General features: G+C 39.8%; 1 protein-coding gene across 1 annotated transcript in view; it reads right to left on the bottom strand.

Annotated features, from left to right (window-relative positions):
* Positions 1-804: 804 nt before the first annotated feature.
* The window catches only part of EHF (ETS homologous factor), a 30745-nt gene continuing 7164 nt past the window's right edge, over positions 805-24385 (bottom strand). The window contains exons 2-9 of the mRNA XM_030949779.1: positions 12924-13023; positions 10664-10909; positions 10284-10343; positions 7837-7905; positions 7678-7746; positions 4515-4574; positions 1925-2120; positions 805-1135 (exon numbers count right to left, since the gene is read on the bottom strand). Coding sequence (XP_030805639.1) covers positions 1036-1135; positions 1925-2120; positions 4515-4574; positions 7678-7746; positions 7837-7905; positions 10284-10343; positions 10664-10909; positions 12924-13020 — 897 coding nt within the window. The 5' untranslated portion in view covers positions 13021-13023 and the 3' untranslated portion in view covers positions 805-1035. The remainder of the gene's footprint in view (positions 1136-1924; positions 2121-4514; positions 4575-7677; positions 7747-7836; positions 7906-10283; positions 10344-10663; positions 10910-12923; positions 13024-24385) is intronic.

Below are 24385 nucleotides of genomic sequence, written 5' to 3'. Positions count from 1 at the left end.
ACTAATATTTCACACACAGTTTAGTTTTGCATTTCTCAAAGGTTTTTCGAAAGTATCTGTCCAAGTGAGCCTTGACCTTCCAGGAGGACCACAGCTTGAAGTAACTGGGGAGACTGCTTCCTCATGCAAAGGGATTAATAAAGGTTCTGCTTGCCCACCTCCTCACTGCTCCATATGGCACAGATTTGAAAGCTTTAATTAGAAGTGCAAGAGGGTGAGAGGATTATTAACATTCCTACTGGAAAACCAGTGCCTTTTAATAAGCTTTCCCAGTCAGAAAACAATCTTCCTTCAACAGCTTTTGGTCCCCAAGATCGACACTCTTCCAGCAGTTCAGCAGGTTAGGGAGGACACTGAGTATCAGGTAAGGTCTGGTCCTAAATGTCTGCCCACAAAAGAAGGTCTCAGTGGTGGAGGTAGTATGGGGTCCCCAAATAAATGCTGACAGCCAGCTTGCAGAGCCACTGTTCTTGTGGCTGGGATAAGCCAGCTGAAGAGGAACCCACTGTCTAATTCAAGAAAAGCAGCTGAAAGCCAGCAAAGTATTAAAACACTCAGAAATCAGAGGCGGGAAGGAACAAGTGGTATTGGCCAAGGAAAGCTATAAACCATCTGACTATGGAAGAAGGCTACTTGGCTCAGAGATGCTTTACTGTTTCCTCCACTTATTGTTGCCTTCCAAAGTGGATTATCATACTCCCTAAATGCCCTAATAGTTAGCTCCTTCTCTTTCTTTACATGACTCGTAAATCACATTATGCCTGTATGATTTAAAAAAAAAAAGAGGAAAACTTCACAAGAAGGGAAAAATAATCATAATTCTATAATGTTAACTTATATCACAGAAAACTGTGTACATTTTTTCCCCATACAGGACATACTTCAAATAAAATAATTTTAACACCAATAATGATAATGTTCTTTCTTCCCGACAGAAGTAGAATTGTTTTCTCACCCCAGTTTGATACATAAATATAAGAAAATAGTCTTTGAATATTTACATCCATGTGTTTTAAATGTAATTTCTTGATATATTTAATTTTCATTTTCTCTCCAACCACGGGCATTCTTTCCAAATTTATATACTAATCTCCGACCATCCACGCGCTCAAGGATTTCTCTTTTGTAATAGTATCTGTTAAAATAAAAACAGAAAAAGATATAAGAGTAAATTCACCTATGGTCCTAAAAGGCCACTGCCAACTAGACAATCCCTTAGCTAGCTTAAAAAGTCTTGATTTTCTATTGAGATATATATATAATATCTAAGATCATTATAACTGAATGACAGAGAAGGAAAAATTGATGTTTTCTTTTTCCTTTATATTAGTTAGCTTCTGAGTTTGAATTTCACTATGTTCAGGTCAAAGCATATTGCTGGATTTATCACACACTCTTACGAGATTTCACAGGGTTTTTTCTCTAGATAAGCCAGGATCTGAAAACGAGACTGGGAAAGAACCTCATCACCCTTTTAAAAATATATTTTGAAGTTTCTGAGATTATGTAAAAATTCTCAAAATGTTAAATTAAAGAGGAAAGAAAATCCTAACATTGATTTTAAAACAATGGATGTGGGGTATCCCTAGTTTCTGAATGTTGCTGGAAATAACAAGGTCTCCAGCCATTAACGGGCCATTTAAACATTCTCAGGTTTCTGCAACCATATTCCCTTCCTACATTGGTTGTTTGGATGGAGCCAAACAGAATTTATACATATATAAACAATTATTTGTGTTTTATATATCATATATTCTACAGAAACAGGAGAAGAAAAGAACATAATGCTACAATCTCAAAACTGGTGTGAAATACTGTCAAAGAAAGTAACTTCTGCTGTTGAGAAATCATTTTTAAAATTCAGACAAATTCTCCATCCAGTTGGTCTGTGTGCCATAGTCTTCCTCAGCAACATGCAGCTCACCTCATAGCCCGGCTGAGTTTCTCATAAGTCATGCTGCTGTTGTTTTTCTTCTTTCCCCACAGCTGAGCCACAGCTTCAGATTTTAAAAATCTGAACACACCTTCTGACCGGTCTTCCCACTTAATTAATCCTGGGTTTTTCTCAGGATTGAGAAGAATATCTCGAATAAATTCCCAAAGATGAGTTCCTCGAGGGTCTGAAAAAGGAAAGAAGGGCAGGAAGGAGTGTCTCAAGAGCTCTCTGGGCTATGCTTGCAATTTTTATGTCATCTACAGAGGGTGAACACTCAAGCCATAGTTTCTGGAGCACAGGACCCCACCTCAGAGATATACAGGTGAAAAACACTGGCAGCCTTTTGACTGCAGGTAAGCATTGGCCTCAGGCAGGCAGGTAGGAGCCCCAGCAACCAGGGGAAGCAGAGTCCAAACCTTCCACTGCTTCCTTCTGCCTTTGGCACTGCTTCTGCCCTAAAGAGAACATGTTTAAGCCTTCCCCTCATCTCATTTGCCCATTTCTCCTGATCTCTGTCTACAGCACAGCACGTAACCTGATATTATTGTGTGGCACATGAAACGGCTGAGATTACTGTGAAGGAGGCACCAAACCTCCTTGCATTTAAAAGACAGACAGAAGGCACGGGAGGTGAACTGCCATTCTGCATGAATAAGTAAGTAAGAAGGTGTAGAGTGGATAGAAGGACAGTGGCAAAACTGGCCAGCCAAAACTGCGTGTAAAAAGGGAACCAAAAAGTTTGACGATGGTGTAGAAAAGACGAAAACAGATCTCCAAGTTCAACAGGTAGACCTCTCAGTTTAATCACAAATACGTCTCACAGTTACTATACAGATAGCACCAGAAAGTCCAGGTCAAAAAAAAAAAATTAAATCCATCAAGTCAGATGAAGTAGTTTACAAATGAAGAATAACAAACAGTGACAAGGTGAGCCAGAAAGACAGCAGTCCTTTGGTCTGACTTCAAAAGCATGCAATTAGACCAAATTAAGAAGGAAACAAGCTAGTCAAAGATGTGAAGGTAACTTGAAAATGGTATGCAGTGCAGTATAAGTAGAACTAGATTTAAGTCAACGAATCCAATATTTTTCTTTATTATTATAATTTTTTCCTGGACCCATTAAAATGTGGTAGACTATCTGGACAGTAACTTATGGTCATGATATGGAGCAGTACTGAAGGAACTGGAAATGAAGAGGATTAGCCCAGACTGCCAATATCACCTGTTTTATACGCCCAGGCTGTGACTGATGAGATGCTAGAATCACAGAACATCTCAAGTTGAAAAGGACCTATAAAAATCACCAAGTCTTACTCCCTGCTCCTTGCAGGACATCCCAGAACTAAGCCATATGACTAAGAGCATTGTCCAGACGCTCCTTGAACTCTGTCAGGCTTGGTACTGTGATCGCTTTCCTGAGGAGCCTGTTCCAGTGCCTGACCACCTTCCGGGTGAAGAACCTTCTCTGTTGTGCAGTCTAAACTTTCCCTGGCACACCTTTACTCCATTTCCTCATGTCCTATTACTGGTCACTAGACAGAGGAGATCAGCACCTCCCCCTCCACTGCCCTTCCTGAGGAAGCTGGAGACTGGGATGTGTCAACCTTCAGCCTTTCCTTCTCCAAGCTGAACAGGCTGACAGACCTCAGTTCTTCACAGGACTTTCTTCAGATCAGTCCTGTCTAATCCTTTCATAAGCAACCTTTTTATACACACACACACACACACAAAAAAAGCCCCACCGCCCAGATATCTGTGTACAGATATAAAGTTCAGGAGTTCTGTTGGGGCAAAGCGACAGAACAAGAGTAAGAGTCAGGAAGAGACATAGTCTGAAGGTCATATTGAAAAAGGATGAACACAAATACCACAAAATGCAGTGAAAGACCAATACTAAGCTTTCCTATTATAATCAGGGAAATAAAAAGGATGGAAAAGACATACATAGGACATTTTCAGCATCAAAAATCTCGGTAAAGTACATAAATGGAACTATGTACAGAAATCAAAATTATGGTATCTTGTCTTCAGAGTCAGGTTGAATAAAAACGTGCAGAAAATGTAGGTGAGGGGAGTGGAGAGACTGTCATATCAGGAGATAAGAAGGTGGCAAGACTGAGGCACAGGTGCTTGCTTGTGATGTCGTGTGTGAGAAGTTCTGCAAGGAGATGCTGAGCAGGGTCTGTGGTGTGTGCTGCACCTGGCAGGCACAGGCACCAGCATGACTGTGCCCACGCACAGGCTCTTCTGATTAAATCCTGGGTCTTCCTCATCATTCCTTTACTCCACTCCACCAGCCCAGCTCAACACAGGGCAGAGGAAGCTGGTTTTTGGTTGCTTCCCCATAGGACCTCATTGATAAAAACAATTTGAAGAGTTTAACAATATTGAGTCCAAAAATGACGTAAACAAGCAGTACTAGATAGTCAGATCCTTTCAGAATTCATTTACAATAATGATTTAACGAGTTTTGCGTTCAAAATGCTTCCTCTTCCCTCCCAAATAGGATCTAATTTTCATTTGTTTCTTTTTCCTTCAATCAACTAACCAACCTTTATAAGCATGGATGTTGACTTACTGTGCTTCTTGGTGTGGGACTTTGGGGTATGATCTTGCGATTTTTTTGCATCTGAAGAGTCTGCAGAGAAGGAAAATGAAGCCTATTTGTAAATTTGATTAAAGGCTTTCCATTGACTAGCAGGTTGAAAGAAATAAAACCACAAAAAAAGAACAAATATCTCTTCTAAAGATAATCACTTTTCGGAAGGTAATCTAAGTGAGGAGGGAGAGTTTTGTTTTCTGTACTATATGTTAATCAGCACACTTCTCAAAGAGACCACTGATGAATAAAGAATGAATGCAGAGGTAAACATTTGGCTTTTGAAAGCTCAATTTGATTAACAAATACCTCACCTCATATTGTGTGTGAGAGAGAGAAAAATAGGATGATCACATCTGTAAAAGGAATCCTGAATTGTCCCATTATCTTAGTCTTTGCTGAAGCACGTATCTTTGGGGGCTTATTTGTTTCTGAAGAGATGATCTAATGGGAAATGTATGTGCTGGTACCAATGCACAGAACACCTACCTGACTCAAACATAATGAACTGGCAAAGCGCTGTTGTTTAGGGGGGCCGGGTGGGGAGAAGGGGCTGCGCTGGTAGGAGTTTTTGGCAGTAGGACAAGCATATATTTCAATGTGGCTCAGAGCCATAGGAACAAGCCATTTCTCATCAATGGTACTTTATCACCTGCAGCCAGCCAGAGGAGAAATAGGATTTCTGGCACAAGCATTTCTTCAGAAATGAAAAGAAAGAAGTTCCGCCTGTTCACTACTGTAACCTACCTCGCAGTCTGCACGTTCAACCCTCCCACCCGCAAACCATGGCAGCCCAGCTCTGCTCTTGTACTTAATGAATAGCTTTCATCTGATTGCTCTAAGTCTCACAAAATCTGCGGGATAGACCTGAGAGGGAGCCCCTTCTGTGTTTGCTTTTCAGCATACTTTGTCCCTGAATCCCATAAAGCAAAGCTTAAGGTCCCACGCATGTTTTCCCAGCTTCTATGAATGCACAATTATCATACTTTTCATGGAAACCAGGCATTTGCATGGGAAAATGACTCACAGGAAATATTTATTTGCATAGAAACTTGTCAGATTTGCACAAGCTACTGCAATAACTGCATGTGAAAAGGTACATGCAAAGTTATTCACACACTTGCTTTATTCATACATAACTGGAAACATAAACTGAACAAGACCGTGGGGATAGGCCTAACCTCTGCTATTCTAAGTCTGATAAATTACTGTCATTGACCCCCAAGCAGCAAACGTGCTCTGAGTCATTTTGCCTTCCCACTCTCAAAGAGCAGGAACTAGTCTGAACCTCACTCAGCTTGGAGGGGGGTGTGGTGTGGGGGAAGTAAAATGAGGCTTATTTCACTGCCTTTCCTCAGATTATGATTCCCCATATGTTATTAAAAGCCTGTGTGAACTCCAGGTAACGACTGCAGGACCCAGTTCTTTATTTGCCCTCATATAAATCCTTCTCATTTTAAAATCCCACAATTCGCTTGCAAATGTTTGTTATGCTCCACTTAGCTGGAAATTTATTCTTGGAAGTTCAGCTGCCTTCTGCCTAGCCAGTGATTTATTCTGGATTTCAGCTGTGTAAATAGCCTCCTGCTCTGCCACAGCTCCTACGTGGAGACTGGTTTCAAACATGCCATGTTAGGAGGCTGGGGCCTGACAAATGAAGAGTTATGATGCAGTTTCAACAAAGCCGTCTTGCAAAACTTTTGACAAAAGGTTACACATTATTTGCATATGATTCAGGAATGAGCCATTTTTTTACGGGATATACAAATTTAGTTTTTACAGGAGGCTGTGCCCTTGGCGTGCCACCCTAGCTCTAGGCTTAAGCAGTGAGCAGATAAACACACCGTGCCAGGATCTGGACAGGTCCCCAGCCCTGTCAGAGAGCCCTGAAATCCTGGTAGCCATCTTGTGAAAGTGGGTGGAGGTGGTGGAGAAAGACAGGGTGTTTGGTTGGGGTTTTTTAAGGTTTGGTGGTTTTCTTATTCTGGTCAAGTTTTCTCCCTCTGTCCTTTTTTTTTTTTTTTGGGGGTTGGTTTTTTTTTGTTTTGGTTTGGTTTTTGGTTTGTTTTTTGTTTTGGTTTGGTTTGGTTTGGGTTTTTTTGTTTGTTTGGGTTTTTTTTGTTAATTCTGTTAATTTGTTAAATTTTTTTTTGTTAATTTAATTAACGTAGCTGAGTGCATTGGTTTAAACTGTATGTCACTTGGCCAATCCAGCTCAGGAGACTGGAGGAGCAGGGGATGGCAGGCACAGGGGCTGGGGCCATGGGCACATGCAGAAGCACAGGGCTCTCTCCAGAGCAAGGCTGGACTACAGCAACACACTCTCCTTTCTCCTCACAGGACTTCCAGCGCCTTCTCCCTCAGATGTCTGCTTAACAGCCTCCTAAGAAGAACCTGCCTTCCCTCCCTGCTTTCTCGCTCCCCTGCCACCTCTGCTCTACTCTTTCCCCACTGCCTCGCTCTCCCGCCTCCATCCTGGTGGCAGGACGGGGCCCACAGGGCCTTTGCCATGTGTGATCAGACTGCACTTTGGCCAGGCACAGCTTTGCTGCGTCTCCTGCCCTTCAGCAGGCAGATTTGAGCTCTCCCTCACGGAAGGCAGGGCGTTCAGTGAGTACCCCATCTCAGCTCAGAGAGGCTGCAGCAGAAGCCCTTGTGCCGGCGCGTTTGGGCACAGGGCTTGGTGCCTGCCCTGCAGCTGCCCCAGGCCAAGCCCAGCCCGGCCCCATTCAAGCCTGCTCAGCATGAATCACGGGCTCACTGGGGAACACGGCTGCTTTGGGGAGGAACGGGGCACTTGTTTGCCCCGTGTGCTGCACCACAGAAAAGCGTGGTGTAGCTGGAATGTCTTGTCTCTCTGACACTAATGTTTACCCCTTTGACTCAGTCACTTTAAAAGATATGTGGAGATTACAGATTATTTGATCATCTTCCTCTTGACAGAGAGAAGACAGAAGCATTTCTTTAAAGAAAGCTATTGTAAAAATGACAGCTAATAAATCTGTCAGAATCATCACTGCTTGGTTTAAAATTACTGGAGGCTCAGATGCAATCCTACAACAGAAGACCACAGAGACTATTACATGTCGGTAGCTCTGGGACAAGTGACAAACAATTGAAAATATAATTACAAGTTTCTTACCAGAAGATTGGTGACTAGGTGTCATCATGGAAATCTGAGCACGACAGAATGTTTTACTGTCCAATAACTCTGGGAATTAAAAAGAAGACGTTTAAACTAATAGCCTCAGACAACAATAAAGCCATCTCAGAATGCATGAAGTATTGTGATGTTAGTTACCTACTGTGCTACCATAGCCACTGTCATAAAGATAATTCTCTTCTTTCCAGGACACCATTAGTGATGGATCTGAAGGTAAAGGACCAAAAAGAAAATTAGATCACTAAAAGAACGTTTTTCAGCACAGAGGTAAATACTGAGCACTGAAAGAATTTAAAATGTGAAAAAAAAAAAAAAAAAGCTGTCAAGAGAACCAAGAAGTGAAGGGGCTATGTACAAAATAATTTCCCTTCACTCAAATTATGCATGGAGTTTTGCATATTCAGGCAAATGTATTTACACAAAGCACTGACTTTTAGAAATAATGTATTATGCTCTTCCTTTTCCTGACTAGTATATCATTTATGCCTGGCCTTGGAGGAGGTTTCCTATGCCAGATCAACTCTAATTCTCCCCAATCCAGTCCTGAATTCTCAGCCCCTGATGATTATGACAGTGCATTGGAGCCACAGAGATGAAAGTGTTTTCAAATATCTAGTAAAAAAGAAGGATGCTTATGATGAGTATTTATTTCTACAATGGTAGAACTCGAAAGTCCTCTCTGAAACACAGCTTATTGTTTAAGCACATAGTGAGAAACATCAAAGCCTAATCCTAGATGAAGGGCCATTTTATTCCAGGCACACTGTGTCCCCATCCTTAACCTAAAAACCACTTTCATGATTAAAGAGGAATAATTTTTAGTGACCTTCTGGTCATATGGATCAATATAAGCAGAACAGAAGTATTGTCTTTATGACCTGTACACTGGTCTGGAAATTACTTCCTTCACAGCGCATGTTTAAGGTCAGAAGCCCTAAAAATCTTTTTCTTTTGAAACCAGGTCAGAAAGGATGAGATAGAAAGTTCAAATCTAGGTTAAACCGAATTTTTTTCATGTTCATATAAATGAAATTAAAAACCCCAAAATGAGTTACAGCTAAATAATCACGTTTGGCCAAGTTACCACTTATGACATAGGAATTTAGCAGGCATGCTAACTAATAGCTGCATGTTTGGGCACCCAGAGCTTGCGTTCCTACAATAGCACACACCCTTTGCTTGCTTGGACACCTGATCTGCCTAATGTTGCCTCTGAAAACAGGCCTTACCCAGCCAGAACATGGGGAAAGTGTTCAACTTTGTTCATTTTGCCCTTTTTCAGTACCCATGTCTTTGCAGCTGTGATGGTTCACTGGAGTGAGCCGGGCTTCCCCTCAAAACCACCAGCCCTGTCCCCGCTGCCTCACATGAAGTAACTTTCCCAACTCTAATCCACAGTTCCTGCTCCCCCACATGCAGAAACTTAACCCACTCCAACTGGCCACGGTTGGCATCACCAGAGGCCCGCCAGGCCATTCCTGATTCAGCACATCCAGGTGAACCACCTGTCAGTTAGTCCTTTCCAAGATGTGCAGCTGAGGTGCTTTGCCTCATCTCTAGTAGGAGGAGGAAATAATATTATACCAGGATCTCATAAATCAGGACTTAAAGGATTACTGGAGTTACCTCTATGGAAAGCAGCAAGGCTGCCTCATGCACATCTCCCGTACCAGGAGCGGATTGCAGATTGCAATCCTTGCCTGCTGCAAGGAGAATATGGGCAATGTTCCTGGCTGGAGAGGCTGGGCTCCAACAGGTTAAGTGGATAAACAGGCTGACAGTATTTGTTGGAGACGCCACATGCAACAGATCAGTATTTGTTCTGCCAGCAGATATCAAAATGTGGCTCATGGGCACACCTACATACAAAAAGAGGCTGGGACTAGTGGGATAGAGAGTGTGGATATGGATAGACGTGATCTGGCAAAGGAACAAGGGAAATAATTGTGCCTGAAGAGGACGGTTGAACCAAGCTCAAGTTCTTTTCTCAGTTAAACAAAGCCCTGGGAGGAAAGGGATCTAGCTGTAAACACATTCAGAAAAACAACTGCAACACCAAAACTGCAGATTTGATCAAACCAACTACTGCCTGAATTTCAGTTTCACTGAAACCTGTGAAGAAAATGAAACATTTAAAATGTAACATTTTGTTTTCTCTCCAAGCTGGTTTTTGGAAATCTCCTCATGTTTCAAACATTACAGCACTTCACAACAAAATATTTGTTCTTCCTTTCTTTTTTCCTTTTTATTTTAATGGAACATATTGTTAAAATAGTTGTTTTGAAATCTTTTGAATGAAGTGTAGAATGAAGTTCTCTACAAAGCTGTTTCCATGGAGCACCTCAAACTATTCCAACTTTGAACATCAGCGTAGACTGCTGATACTGCAGAGGTCTCCCAGGAAAAGTGGCCACATGCATGTGGTATTACCTGCAACTTCAGAAGTAGGCACTGACTGACATCTGTATTGCTTCTTTAATTCTGCATGATACACTTTCCATTTTATTTAATGCCACTTTGATTTGTCTCCCTTGGAAGAGGGGTCCCCTCTTTTCAAAGGACAATTTATCCAACTGTTAACTCACCTGTTTGCTCTGTCTTCACAATGACATTATGAGATTGGTACATGTCACTTCCACACTGACCTGCAAGAAAGCAAATTGGCAGATGGGAAGTATGAGAATGAGCACAGAGAAATCAAATGTGTTAGCTCCAAGCAGCAACTTCTACACCTGAGCCAGAGGGCTGATTTTGGAGGAGAAAACATTCCCTCTCTTCTTCATCCTTCAGATTTCTGCCTTAAGTCATATCCAAGAAATTTAGCAATACCATAAATGTGCTATAAGCAGAATAGCAAACATAGCAAGTATAATCCGCCAGGCAGACTTCTGGGGAACGTAAATGACTTCTGAGGATCTCAGAATTCAGAGTAATGTACACGTGTGTCTCTCTAGTATTTATTTACCATTCCATTTTAGGTGCTGGAGGTTGCTGTAAAGCAGCTGTCCTGCTGTCCCAGCTGCCTGAGTGAATTCCTGCAGGCTCATACTACACAGATGTTCCCCATTGATATCAAACTCCTGGAAAGGTATGCAGTTGGCATCCAGTTGGTTGGTATCAAGGAGGTGCTGCAGCCACTCCCAGACTTGAAACTTAGTCCAGTACTGTGGGTGTATTTCGTGCCACTGGGTTCCATAGAAGCTACTGGATACTGGAAAAGAAAAAAAATATTTACTGTCTCTGATAGCTTAATAGTCATCAACAATAAGATCTACAGCCAAATTGCACGTCTTGGAAGTCTACAGATCTGATGGTGCAGATTATTGCTGTAGTCATGTAAGGTGGTTTCTGAATGTAGTTATAAAACTCATTTTTAGCTATGGAAGCTGCCTGATTTTCTTGTTAGAATGTCTGAGTCTTTTCTTGGCAATCTCCTTAACTGCTCTCAGTTGTATGTCATTGCACGACAGTAATTTGCATGTGCAAATGGAAGAAATTCTACATGGGACAGGATCATTATGTAAGATAAGAGCAAAAGCAGGATTGCTTTGTCTGTCCTCACAGAGTTCAGTGCAATTTATTCCCTGGGAAAGGAGGAAAATGGACTATGCCAGACAGAGGTGACAGTGAGATAAAATGTTCACAAGTGCAAAAAGGGTTTAAGGCTGAGGGAATGAGAGGTTACAGAGGGAGGAGAGACTGCCATGGCCTAGCTCTGCAGAGACTTCGCTCTGCATGATATGGCACCAGTCTGTTCCCAGTCTCCTCTAGAAGAAAATTAGCCACACAGTGAGAAACACTGACAGCAGCGGATATTGCTAGGGGACCACAAGCACCAGAATTGGCACATTTTAGGAGATCACCTTAACTCAGGTACACTAGACCTCGGGTTTCTTCAGCTGAGATACAGGACACAGTTTCCAAGTAACACAGAAACAATACCCACAGTTATTTAGCTTTCTTTATCAATATTAGCCAACCAGGCTTGTGTAAATAACTTAGGGAGTTTGCAGGACTGTTCCTCATCCTACTATTGAAGGACATGGGGAATGAGTGTGGAAATTATTTAAAGTGTGGTATGTCAGAGAAAAAAGGTTTGCTGGAGCTGTCATATATCCCCTGAAAATGAGATTGATTTGTATTCTTATCACTTCAGAAAAGTAAAGCGATTTCAAAGGCCATGAGAATCCTAATGTTAGCAAAGATACTTTCGTGAGAGAAGAAAGTAGCTTAGGTAAAAGTAAGTTTAGTGGTGAGTTACTGGGCAGGTTGGTCTGAGCTTTGAGATTCCTGTCCCTCTAAAACATAAGTGAACCCTGAGGAGTTTCACCGTGGAACGCGGATATAGACCCCCACCATTTGCCTCCACAAAATCCTATGGAAGAGTGAAACTCAGACATTACTTTTTTTTGTGTATGACACTGTTAGAGAAAAACAAGCACATGTATTAAGCACATGTTGATGTATTCCTGTGTATTTAGAAATTACACAGCAAAAAGGATAAGCATTTCATTAAGTGGGAACTTTAATTAAAAGGTTTGTTGTAGTATTATTTGGATCAGAAGGACAAGAGTAGCATATGATCGTCTGCTTAGATTTTAAGTTTTATCTGTCCATTGAATAATGAAAAGAATTCTAAAATTATGTCAAGCACCTACAGAGATACAGGTTTATATATATTTTTATACTGAGAGAATATATATGAATACATTTTTATATACCCAGATATATAATCAGAAAATAGTAAGGAGAAATAAAGAGAAAAAATCACAAGCCACAAGCAACCTAGTGCTCTAATGCCTAATTAGAAAGCTATCTAGAAATTTGAATCAAAAAAGCAAATACAGCAAAGGAGTAAAAATATTACTCCCCTGGAAAGCCAGAGGGGTGATTAGCATTAAACAGTAATATTGGTTGAGAGGAAGCACAAGGGGTAAAGGTACGAGAGAAAGAATTCTGGACTAAGAGAGAACTTCTGGCATTTTCAACACCATTAAATTTTAAGAAAGAGAGCCAGTAAGGAAATGAACAATAAACTGGTCCCTATTGTAAGTTCAGCTTTTTACAAATGAAGTAACAAATGAAAATTTTTCTTACCAGAAGTGAAACTCCGGTAAATTAGTACTACTGAAATATAATACTTGTACATGCTTAAAGGTGTAGCAGCCCCTTTCCCCTGGCTTTATTCCCAAAAATACGGCTCAGAGCAGTTCAATTCCTCCTACCATTGCATGTGGAATATCCGTCTGTCCAGGAAGGCTGCTGGTGGAGTAGATTGCTGCTGGAATTGATACTCATCCTGCCAGCTCCTTCCAAAATCATGATCTGTAAGTGAATCAAACAGCTTGCTTAGTGAGCGGTGTCTAGTCCAAGAGGTAAATGGCAAAAAAAAAAAAAAATCCACTGAAGGTGAAGCAAGGAGGCCAATTCCATTTGTAGAAGATACAACTGAAATCAAGAACATGTTGACACAACCCCTTTTCCACTGCCACAAAATCTCCTTATGATAAACATTACCATGATTAATTTGCATATGCAAGAAGCAAGTTTCTACAGCTGCCCATCCATAAATGAATAATCTCTAATCAGAAAAGAAGCCGAATGAAAAGACAAGGCTCCTGACAGAGCAATACATGAAAACTTCCAAGCTTTGAGAAATGAAATACTAAATAGTTTTACTTTTTTTTTCTGCTTTAAAGAGAAATGTGATTTAAACAAGTTCTTCTTTTTTTTTTTTTTTTTTTTTTTTAGGAGAGAGAAAGAACTTCCCAATAATTGCAAATGAAACTATACAGTAGACTACAAGCCATGCTCAGAAAATCCTTCGCACAGAAGGATACCCAAAGTGTTACAGGGAAGTAGCCTTACAGGGAATATCTTGTCAGCTGACCCAGTTTCTTATCTGATCTGTGTCAGCAGTGTCTATAACACTTCTTGGTAACAAATATCACAGATCATACATTTCAACCCACCAAAAAAATCAGATGGTCAAAGATCTTGTAAATGAGACAGCCAGTCTTGTTGCTGTCTGTATAGAATCAATATAGTGAAGTGACAGCTCCCCCAAGACTGCATTCCCTCTTTTAAGCAAAATTTCCTTTCCATGTATCTTAGCATTAGCAGCATGAGTAAAATTGTCCTGTACTTTTTTATACTTCAAAAACAAAAAACCTACTTGCATGACATTCTAGAAAAATGTTACATTTATCCCATGTTTAACCATTCCAATGAAAGTATACAAAATTCCCCAGTGATGGGTACTCTTGATGCTTTACATTATCTTTCAGTTGTATGAAGTCGTAAAGCTTAAAAATGTATATAATAACCAAAGATATTTGTGAGGACATTGGTAAAGTAGTTTGTTAAACATTACAAAGGCTTTGGATTGTAATTCTTATATGCACAGGGGAAAAAAAAGAAAACCAAACCCCTGTTCAAAAATATTGAAAGCCGCAAAGTCTGTAAAAACAAAACATTAGACATCAGGATGGCATGTGCGTGCAACTAGACTTCACCCTAGAATTAAAAAGGTTATGAAATACAAAATAGACTTGTGAAGGGTAAAGTCACTGGTCTTGCCTGTTTATGCACTGAGGCCAGTGAAAAACATCCACAGAGAGCACATCTGTACCCCCTACAAGCTGATGCCAGCAACCTTTTTGGTATAAGACAAGGAGTCAATAGAAACACTTACAGCCTTGGTTTTAAAGAAGCCGTCTGAAAATTAGTTGGCATGGTATTTTCCTCTGTCATTTAAAATAAACCATGTAACTTAAAACTTACAAGTATCTATTCCTTCCCCTCCTCCCTGCACTCCCCTACCCCCGATATGTATTTAGAGAGGGAGAGAGGTTACTGAGGTTACTGACAATTGCCTAAGAAGCCAAAGCTTTAGAAAGTTTAAGGAAGTTTATCATAGAGAATGGTGCTTTACGGTATAAAGCAGTTTAGGGCTTTTTTTTTTTTTGGCAGCTACACAGAATGGCAAAATCAAACCATGGATGATTTGTCAGTCACTTTCCACTTTTAATTCTAGCCAATCTCTGATTCAGTGACCACTAGCAAGGAGGATTTAATTTCTCATAGTAGATATATTGGGTTATAAAACATTAACAATTGAGAGAGATTCTTCTTGTTCTGGCCAAATGAAAGATGATTATCACCTCAGTCAGTACATTTATACAAGTTAGAAGACTTTTTTCAGCCCTGTGTAAAGGACAAGTGACTTAGTACTGTGAGTGAGAAGGCGTGAGGAAAAATTTGAATTCAATCTCATGATTATAAACATGTTCAGCCTACAACGCATATAAATTATATACTTGATGTGCAAGAACTCTTAAGCAATAACATATGCTTGACAGTCAATACATACACTTCTGACGCTATAAAGGTTGATGATGTATCAAGTTATTTCTTAAATTTGGTTTAAATCATTAAAGACAATTAGGTATGAATGAATGAAATATTAATGAAAAAGACCTTATTACAGTATCAAATAGACGTGAGGTAAAATACCATCTATTCTAGGAAAACAATAAAAATTGAGGATTAGGAAAATACACTTAGAAACATAGTTTGTTGAATTCATTTCTTTTTAAAACATTATAATATGCAATTCATAACTTAAATTCATTGATCTGAATTCACAATTTCAGAAGCTATTTCAGAATTAAAAGTATTGTGTTATGTGGTTTTGTATTCCGCAACTTCTGTAGTTTCTGGAATTCTACACAGATTTCATGACTTGTACAAAAGGCTTACAAGTACGTCTGGGAAAGCGTGCATATGAACTGAAATTATGTCTGTGTAATTTAGTCCTGAAAATTCAGTTAATTTTTTCTTCTTCATAACTAATCAGGTGAACTTCCAAACCAAAAGATCCTATGACACTTTTATTCAGCAACTGAAGCTATGGATAGTTAAATAAACCAAATAATGTGTCTTGCACAGTTTTTCCACCCTAGCAGTAACTAAAACCAATGCACATTAGAGTTCTGAAAAGAAGAACTTTTGACAGCCTCTTCATGAGATCTGGATTTTAGTTATTTTCCTTTAAAATGTCCTCTCCCTGTCGCAGTCTAGCAGACAATTGGTCTTCACCGTATCCCTGATCATTAATATTATTTTCAAATAATGTCCATGGAACTTGCTTTTCAATTTAATTAATCAATCATTCCAGTTTTGGAAGCTAAATAAATTATCTCAACCTCAATAACTTAATTAATTTCTAGTATCACCTGTAGGAACAACTGTGCCTAAGGAGAATCTACAATATGGCATTAATCACAGAACAAGAACTGGATTTAGCTTTAACCTAAACTTTGCCGAAGTTCTTCGTACTACTCAAGGAACAGGTTTTTTGGTGTCTTGAAAATTTTCAGGTCACCTCCTTTATCTTATTGCAAGGGTGTTCCTTCTTTGGAAATCATTCTAGCACTTTGTTTAGGAGGATTATAAAGTCCTACTAACACCTTCCACACCTCTGCTTGGAAGCATACAGCATTATGCTCAACAATATTTTCTGTATGAAAACTCTACTGGGATTTTCTTCATGTCATCCTGTATATGCCTTTCTTTGCTAAAAATTCATGGAAGATTTATGCTTACAGCAGTGGCTCATCCCATACTTGAAAAGATTTTGAGTCAGGATATTGGAACCAGTGTGTTCCTCATTAGTCCAGGGCCAAATGCTCAAATCTCCCCGGCATACATACGGATAAGCCTGGTTAAAGGGTGTGAAACCTCAAGGAGAAGGACACATAAGTGTTCAGTTTTATTTTAATTATATTCCATATATCAAAGTGAATTGTGGAACTAATGAAGCCTTGTTTCCTATGAATGCGTACCTTGTGGTTGGATTCTCTAGTGTCTAGTAAGATGTGAGTGCTGATTGAAGTTTTTCCCACGGTTGGGGCATTCATAATATCTCATTGTCTCAAAGCAGTGAGCTCAAGCGTCACTCTTTCTTTCAGATCAAGTATTAATGGATTTTCCTTCTGAAGTTGGCAGCCAGTTTTCATTAATCTTGTAAAAACTTCATATCTCTGGGACTTCTACCCCCATATCAAATTTAATTAAAATTGGTGATGAAACTCAAAGATTGTTACAGGCCATATGTAAAAGCCAAAACACAGAATTACCACAAAAGCCTCATTTCCTCTGGAAACTGTATTAAAAGGGTCTCTAGCTGAGCTGATATTTTGTAAAATAAAATAAAAAACCCTTGAGATCTTTCCCTCTACTATGACATGGTACATTTTAAATGAAAGCACAGATCATATATCATTTGAGTATATAACCACATGTAGTTTTATAGACATACACACATACACATTTATGTCTGCGTGGCAGGTGTCTGTACACACAATCTCATTCTGTTCCCCTGAAGAGGTGCTGTCTCTGGAGTTATAACACTACACAAATAACACTTTACTCAGCCAGCACAGTTAGATATAGCTGTGCACTGATGTTCAGCAAAATTCCTTCTAGAGAGAGTCCTATTAGAAGGGATTAATGCATTTTAAAAAAATCTTTCCCCAATATTCATTATACCAGGTGGTATTTTAAGACCAAACCCTGAACGTCTCTCTTAGTAAAAGCTCTCACTGGAGTCTGAAGGAGCTTTGGCTAAGCCACAACCCAGCAAGCTGACAGTAGAAGCAGGTCATTTGCTCTGCTCTTCTTCTCTTCTGCGACCACCTGACCACTCTGAGTAAACAGTGGTAATGGAAAGAGCAAGGAGCCATGGCCTGCCTGTGGAGCAAATCCAGTATTACAGAAAAACATATTTACAAATCCTTGAACCTTGAACACTGCATAGTGCACCCTATGCGAATTATTTTATTGCACTACAGGTGTGCTCTGAAAATAAATTACTCTGATCCCCATTTCCACATTCAACACAATGAATCTTAACAACCATGTAAAGAGTTTCTCCTTCCTTTGAACCAGAATCTTTCAAGAACAGCTTATATTAAATGACATGAAAATTCCAAACACAGGAAAGGCGAATAAGCGGTACAGAGAAAGAGACTGAATCCTGAAGTAGTACAGCCAGAGTGACTGTTCTGATATAGATTTGAATAGCTGCTCATGGACACAACTCTGAAGTGAACTAAGGGGACGTGGAAGGGGAGCCCATAAAGAAAGGGGTCCACAAGAGAAGGGGCCCCCAGCCGTCCCGCTGGCAAAGCCATGCACTCTGCTCAAAACACAACAACAACATCTAGGGCAAAACAGACTGAAACTACTAAACCATGACTCCACCTGTAAGCTATGCAAAGTCTAAGAGTGACTTCTAGCTGAGACAAGCTCATTGCAGCTCCTCCTGGCGTGTCCAAAAGGGTGGATCTCTTTTGGCATATTTACCTATGGGATTCTTCCCCATTTTTCCCCTTTTACCATCATGGCTGAACTTCAAATGTAGATTTCACCTGGGCCTATTTTCTTTGAAGTGTGTTATGTACACAGTGAAGACACAATCCCTGCTTTTCAGGGCTTGGAGTTTATGGAACAAGTATCTACAGAGTATGTTAAATATTTTAGATCATTACTGCATCTTGGATTACAGTCAAAGACTTACACAGTGATCTAAAATAAATAATACCAAGTGGTAATTGCAACTGAAGAGTAACAAAATCTGGATTTTTAATCCTTTTCTTGAAAAATCAAAAGACTACTAAATGGGCAAAGTTTTCAAGACATCACAAAGGACATGTAGGACATAGCACGTGGACCTGTTTTACACATATAGCTGCTTCGGAAACATAAATGCCTTGTACTTGTAATGTATATGATCAATTAGCTGCTTTGCATTCCAACCAGCTATTTTACATCTCCAGTGGTGGTAAGGGCAGGCACAAACTGAATATATGAATGTTGAAAGCCTGTTTGCATGTTACTGTGAGCTTTGGGTCTTCTGTTATGGTTTTTTTCTTTTTATTCCCTTTCATTTAATGTGCATTACTACCAGGGCTCCAGGGTCCTAGTCTGAGCCAGTGTGTCTATACATACAGCCATGGCTGACCCAAAGATTGCCCTGTGATCTTTATCTGTCTAATTTGCAAAGGTCTCAGGTTCATGCCTGGTGCCTGTGCCAGACTCCTACATAAGGTATCATCCTTGCTCACTTTCAGATGTGACCTTTTCTGCAGTGTGTTAACATCTCTTCTGGCCATGTAGATTCAGTTGTAGCTAGCACACACTTCCTTGTTTCCATACCTGTAGTGCCTACAGAGCACAGAGAAGCCTCAAAAGAAACAACTCATCTGCAGGCTGATTATGCACAGGCATCTGTTTCACAGCAAAAAGCTCAACTTTAGACCACTCTGCTGTGTCCTGCAAGGTACCATTCAGGTGACAGTCTATGCAGCTTGACCTGTTTGATGACAACCTGAAGACTCACCACTAAGAGAACTGAAAAAGTCTTAGAAAGCTTTGAAGAAAGTTCATATAGAAACACTCTGATCACACTCAGTATTTGTCGTAAAACATACTGAGCATTTGATGCATTTCATTTTTAGTCCATTTCACATGCCTTTGGGCCACAGTAACAAAATCTAGTTACTGAATCACATTATGACTATAAAGTTCAAGGAATCATTTTTATAAGAAACTTTACTAAATAATCTCCAAAATTTTTAGTACTCAGAATTCTGGTTTGGATTATTTGGGCTAATCTTATTTCCTACTACAACTCTTTGAAGTGTACGATTCTGTGCTTGCGTATTTTTGGAGTATAGAGCTGTGGTTCATATGCATAAACCCACCTTTACATGTGCAAAACTGGTGAGCTCTCAGCGAGCTTTCAGAGACTATATTGAGACCTTGATTATTTACTGTTGTGGGCTTTTGGAAAGGAAGACTTTGGTTAATTCTTTTGTTTTCTTTGAACCTTGTACATTAAATGTATACATGAAGGTAAACTGAAAGACCAGAAAAAGGAAGATGAATGGAAAAGGAATGTTTAACATATACCTACATTACAGATAGGATCACGATAAACAAAATCAAATAAAGCTTGATTGGAATATTTTATTACTAAAGATCTTATTTTCATGATGCACTACAAGGCAACGTTTGTAAGAGATATGTGGTGGTTGTTTAGACATGTTCATATGGATGCTTCAAAATCTTGCATATATATTTTAACTAAAGAGAACCTTGGGTAGAAAAGTTAGGATCTAGATCTGTATCTGAGCTATCCCTCTGCTCCAGGGTTTGGGTTTGGTTCTTATCTCTCTTTTAACGATGTAATTTAAAGACAAAACCATAGTTCAGTTTCCTTTTTGAGAGAGAACAAAGTTCACTTTATGAATGCAAGGAAAAAAATTACTTGATGATATGCAAAGTTTCATAGGTTGTTTTTCTCTGACCCCTTTTTTTCCCCAATAATCTTCATATGAACTGACTTCAATTTTCGAGGTGCTCATTAGTAAAATGAAAATAAAAGGAAGAATTTTTAAAGAGGAGGTTTTTGGTTTGTTTGTTTTTCTAAATCAGAAGTAAACAGAAGGCAAATTTTGAACAGAGAATCCTCAAGGCAGAGATGTGTCTGACAGTGTTAACTACCAAGGGCTTGTACTTCAAATTTTCCCAATTGTCATGTTACTTTAGCAGAGAAAACAGGGAAATGCAACCTGCCACTTAACAAGGATCTGGTGTTTCAGATCCATACTTTCCTGTCACATCACAGCCTAGATGTGCACCTTCTTTCCATGCCACTACTTTTTTAATATGAAAAGAATAATATCATCATTTATTTTACTGTCAAAATCCTCATCCTCCTTTTTGACAAAGTTCTGTGAACAGATCCACATAATAATATTAGTGAATTAGCTATCATAGAGCTGATACAAAAGTGAGTAAAGAAAAAAATTTATTTCTTGTGATAGATATTTGGATTATATTTGCAGTAATGTATTCTCAGAATGTTTGGAACAAGTAGATAGATTCACTAAAAACTGGCCAAAAGTAAGTGGGCTATTTTCTTTTTTATTTTTCAGAGTTGGCTTTGACTGGTATATAGCAATGCTTTCATTACTGTCAGTCTGCACCACCTCAGCAAGTTCATGATAATTTGGGTCAACCATTTTTTCCTGAATATTTAGAAGTCATTTGCCATAGATTCATCAGGCTAGCCTCAGGGATACAGAGTCTTGGAAACACAATAATGGGAAAAACTGCCTTTGCTCTTTATTCTTCTTTCAGCACTTAATACCACACCTCATGGAACAACTCCACACCTCCTTTCATGTCCTTCCTATCTCTCTGGTATATCCTTCCTCTAACCAGGAGCCAGCTCATCTCCCTAATCTCCTTTTGCTAAACACCTTTCTTTTGCTTACAATACACTAAATATACAAATGGCCAAAAAGCACTCTAGATGGCCCTGTAACTTGACAAGCCACACGTCTATAATTACGCATGAACCTCATCAGCTAACAAAATATTACCATCGTGTTCTAACACCTTCTTCTTCTCCCTTGGCTCTGGTTCCCCAACCACTTCCCTCTACCTTCCACGACAGCTTCTCTTTGCATTGCTTTAAAGACTAACAGCATATTGAGGGAAATGTTTTCCATACTGCTAATATAGCCTGTGTGACTGTTCAGTTGTTAGTGAATAATGACAACAATAACAGTAATAATTGTGTTTGTATTCATGTTTGGCTCTCATTAGATGCTGACTCGGTGCTGACATAACAGCCACTCAGATATATGCTGCAGCAGCAGCCAGTATTTCATGTGGAAGTTCACTTTAACCACTATCACCACCAACACCTCTCTTTTGTTATGGGACTTTTGTCTGGTTTTCAACAGTAACAACCACTAATTTGCCTACTTTAAAAAAAAAAATTGTGTTTTTTCTCTTTTCCTTTTTGTAAACTCTGTTTCATATGTTTTGTTTTAATAAAGGGCATCTACCTGGAAACTGCAAGGTTCCTCTTTAGGGCTGGTTTTCAAAAGAGAAGCAAACAGAATAAGGAACTTGGGATGGAGGCCCAAAACAGAAAGATGCCTTGGGGAATGTGCAAATTTTCCCATTGGACTACTACTTTTTACATTAATTGGTTCATTCAATCAACAAACTGATTGTACTTCTTCATTAAATATGTGAGGGCTGCAGCACAAATTAACAGAGAAGCTGGAAATTAAGCACAAAGAATTTTATGCTAAACTATGCAGCTTTCTGGGGATCCAGCCCAGTTGACAGAAGTATTTATACCATGTTACAACCCACTGCCTGACTAACCACAATATGATCACACTTTTTTGCTGATGGGATAGGAAGAGCATATTTCAAAGAGGAGATGTAGCAGAGCTAATGCAGGGCTCATGGTGGGAAGAGTCATTCTGCAGAGCTGCCAGAGAGGGTTTTTAACTCCTCTACCACATACCCTTGCATCAAGCTGGGACTTGCTGATCCCACCTATGGGATAGCTCCATCCAGGACGCCTGCTTGCCCTGCATTCCTCCCCAGAGTACCAAGTAACCCAAGGTGAATCTCTGTCTGCAAAGGAAATTGTCCCCACGTGGGTAGCTATCACTGAAACAGCCCAGGGGGACCCACCGACACCGTTTCAGAAAGCTGCTGTCAGACCATTACTTTTGCTACGACACAGTCTTTCACATTTGTGTTTTCAGTAAACATTTACTTGGAGCCCAGCTGTATCCATGCAGTTTCTTCATACAGTATTTGTTGAGAAAAGAGTAGGAGATTGCAAGACCACTTCCCTGGTGTCCCACTCCAGTGGCTGCACAAGGGCTGTCTGCTGTACTGCTGGTGAAGCAGCAGGCTCGCTTCCCCCTTGCTCCCAGCATTGTGAGCCTCCCAGAACCACATGTCACTGGGACAGTACTTTACATATGTGCCACCACCTGTTTATGCTCACTGCCTTTATTAAAGCAAACAGAAAACAGGGGAATGAGGTTTCCTTGCTCTGTAGCCACTTTCTACAGGTAAGTCAAGAAGTTGTGGGAAACGATGTCTCCCCACCTCTGTAAAAGCCAGGAACACCTTCCCACCTTCCTTGTCTCCCTCCTGCCTGTGGTTAGAAGAGCAACGCTTCCGTGGCGTCGCTCCTTCTCACCTGGCACAGCAAGAGCTGCCCATCCTGTTTCCATTGATTTCTCCAGTGGTTGCATTAAACAATACAATGGAGTATTTATGTGTCAGTGTTAGGAGCAGGTTATTAAGTAAAACCCACCGTAAATAGAGCCGTTAATTCAGTTGCTGGCATGGCTCTCTGTTATCTCCTCAATACCTCCCAGAGGGTATTAGTCTTACCCTTTCGTTTGAGTTGGCAGCAGAGTTATTTTTTTGCACCTGCTGCTCTACTCCGATAACAACACAGGTCAGCTTTGATTTGTTGGAATATAAACAAAAAAAGCAAAGCCAGGCATCTGCCTCAACAGCCGGGGCTGGTTTGACGGTAGAGCTTTTCCCACTGGGTTTTGTACAAATGTGCTCTTTCAATTCTTACGTGAACTCTCTCCTGTTTCACAAACTGTCCTTTGCTACAGAATAACCTGGTGTCAGAAAAGAGCACAATACTATTCTTTTCCATCAATGGAACCAGTCAAAGCAATGCTCTGTTCTAGGACTAAGCTCAGAAGTATCATGCAAAATGCACAAAGAAAAAGCAGCTAAGACATGGTGGTTCAAAAATTACTAGAAAAAGCATCAAATAAGTGTAAACAGTAAAGTAACTTTCTTGAGAGATAAAACCTGAAAGACTGGGAGGGTTTGCTTTCCCATATGAACCCACACACTCTCCATCTCCAAATTTACTATTTCACAGGAAAAAAAAAACAGCATTGAGTCCATGTGAAGTAGGTACTCAGCTGGGAACTGAGTACTTAGTTCAGCTGGGAACTAAGTTCTTCTGAAAATTAAGCCTGCAGGGCTCATCTACTCTAATAGCATCTATGGTGATGGAAGAACTGAAACACTGACAACCACAGAGCAGAAGAGTCCGCACACACAGCAAAGGCAGTAAATAGCACAAAACATAGAAATGAAGGAAGGAACCAGCAGTGCATCCACATTACAAATAGGAAAACTGAGACACTGCGCTGAAATTATTCACTTAAGACACGTAACAAGTCAATGGGGAAGTCAGTCCAACTCATATCTTCCAGCTCAAGCTCCATTGCTATCCATTGCATCATGTCTCTGGGAAATCTTTCAACATGCAGATCAGTTAGGTTGAATGTGGTTTTTTTGAGGGCAGGGAGAAGGTATTCAACAAGAGAAAGAATTTTCAAGGAAAAAAAAAGAGACCTGTTCAGACTTAAAACAAGATTCTTCTATGCATCATGGCTATTATATGAATAGTAGAGATTTTAATGATAAGTTAGCCAAACAATTAAACCTACACTTGAAGTATTAAATCAAAAAAGCTACCCTTGACCTATGTGTGATCCTGAAAATGAGCTAGGAATTCCTAAGCAGAGCTGGCTGAAATTCAAAATTTCTGTTCTGTGGAACTGTGGCTATTTCTACAGGGGTTTTTCCTTCCTTCCTTCCTTTTTTTTGTTTGTTTGTTTGTTTGTTTGAGCTTTTTGGTTGGTTGGTTGGGTTTGGTTAGCTTGTGTTGTTTAGAGGTTTTTTTGTTGGTAGGATTTTGGGTTATTTTTATTTTCTCTTTTAATCACAACAAAAGAAAGGAATTTTTGAAAGAAAG

This window comes from Camarhynchus parvulus, chromosome 5 (assembly GCF_901933205.1).
Source record: "Camarhynchus parvulus chromosome 5, STF_HiC, whole genome shotgun sequence".
Taxonomy (NCBI): Eukaryota; Metazoa; Chordata; class Aves; order Passeriformes; family Thraupidae; genus Camarhynchus; species Camarhynchus parvulus.
The sequence above is the reverse complement of the archived record's forward strand: the minus strand, read 5'-3'. Positions and strand labels throughout refer to the sequence as shown.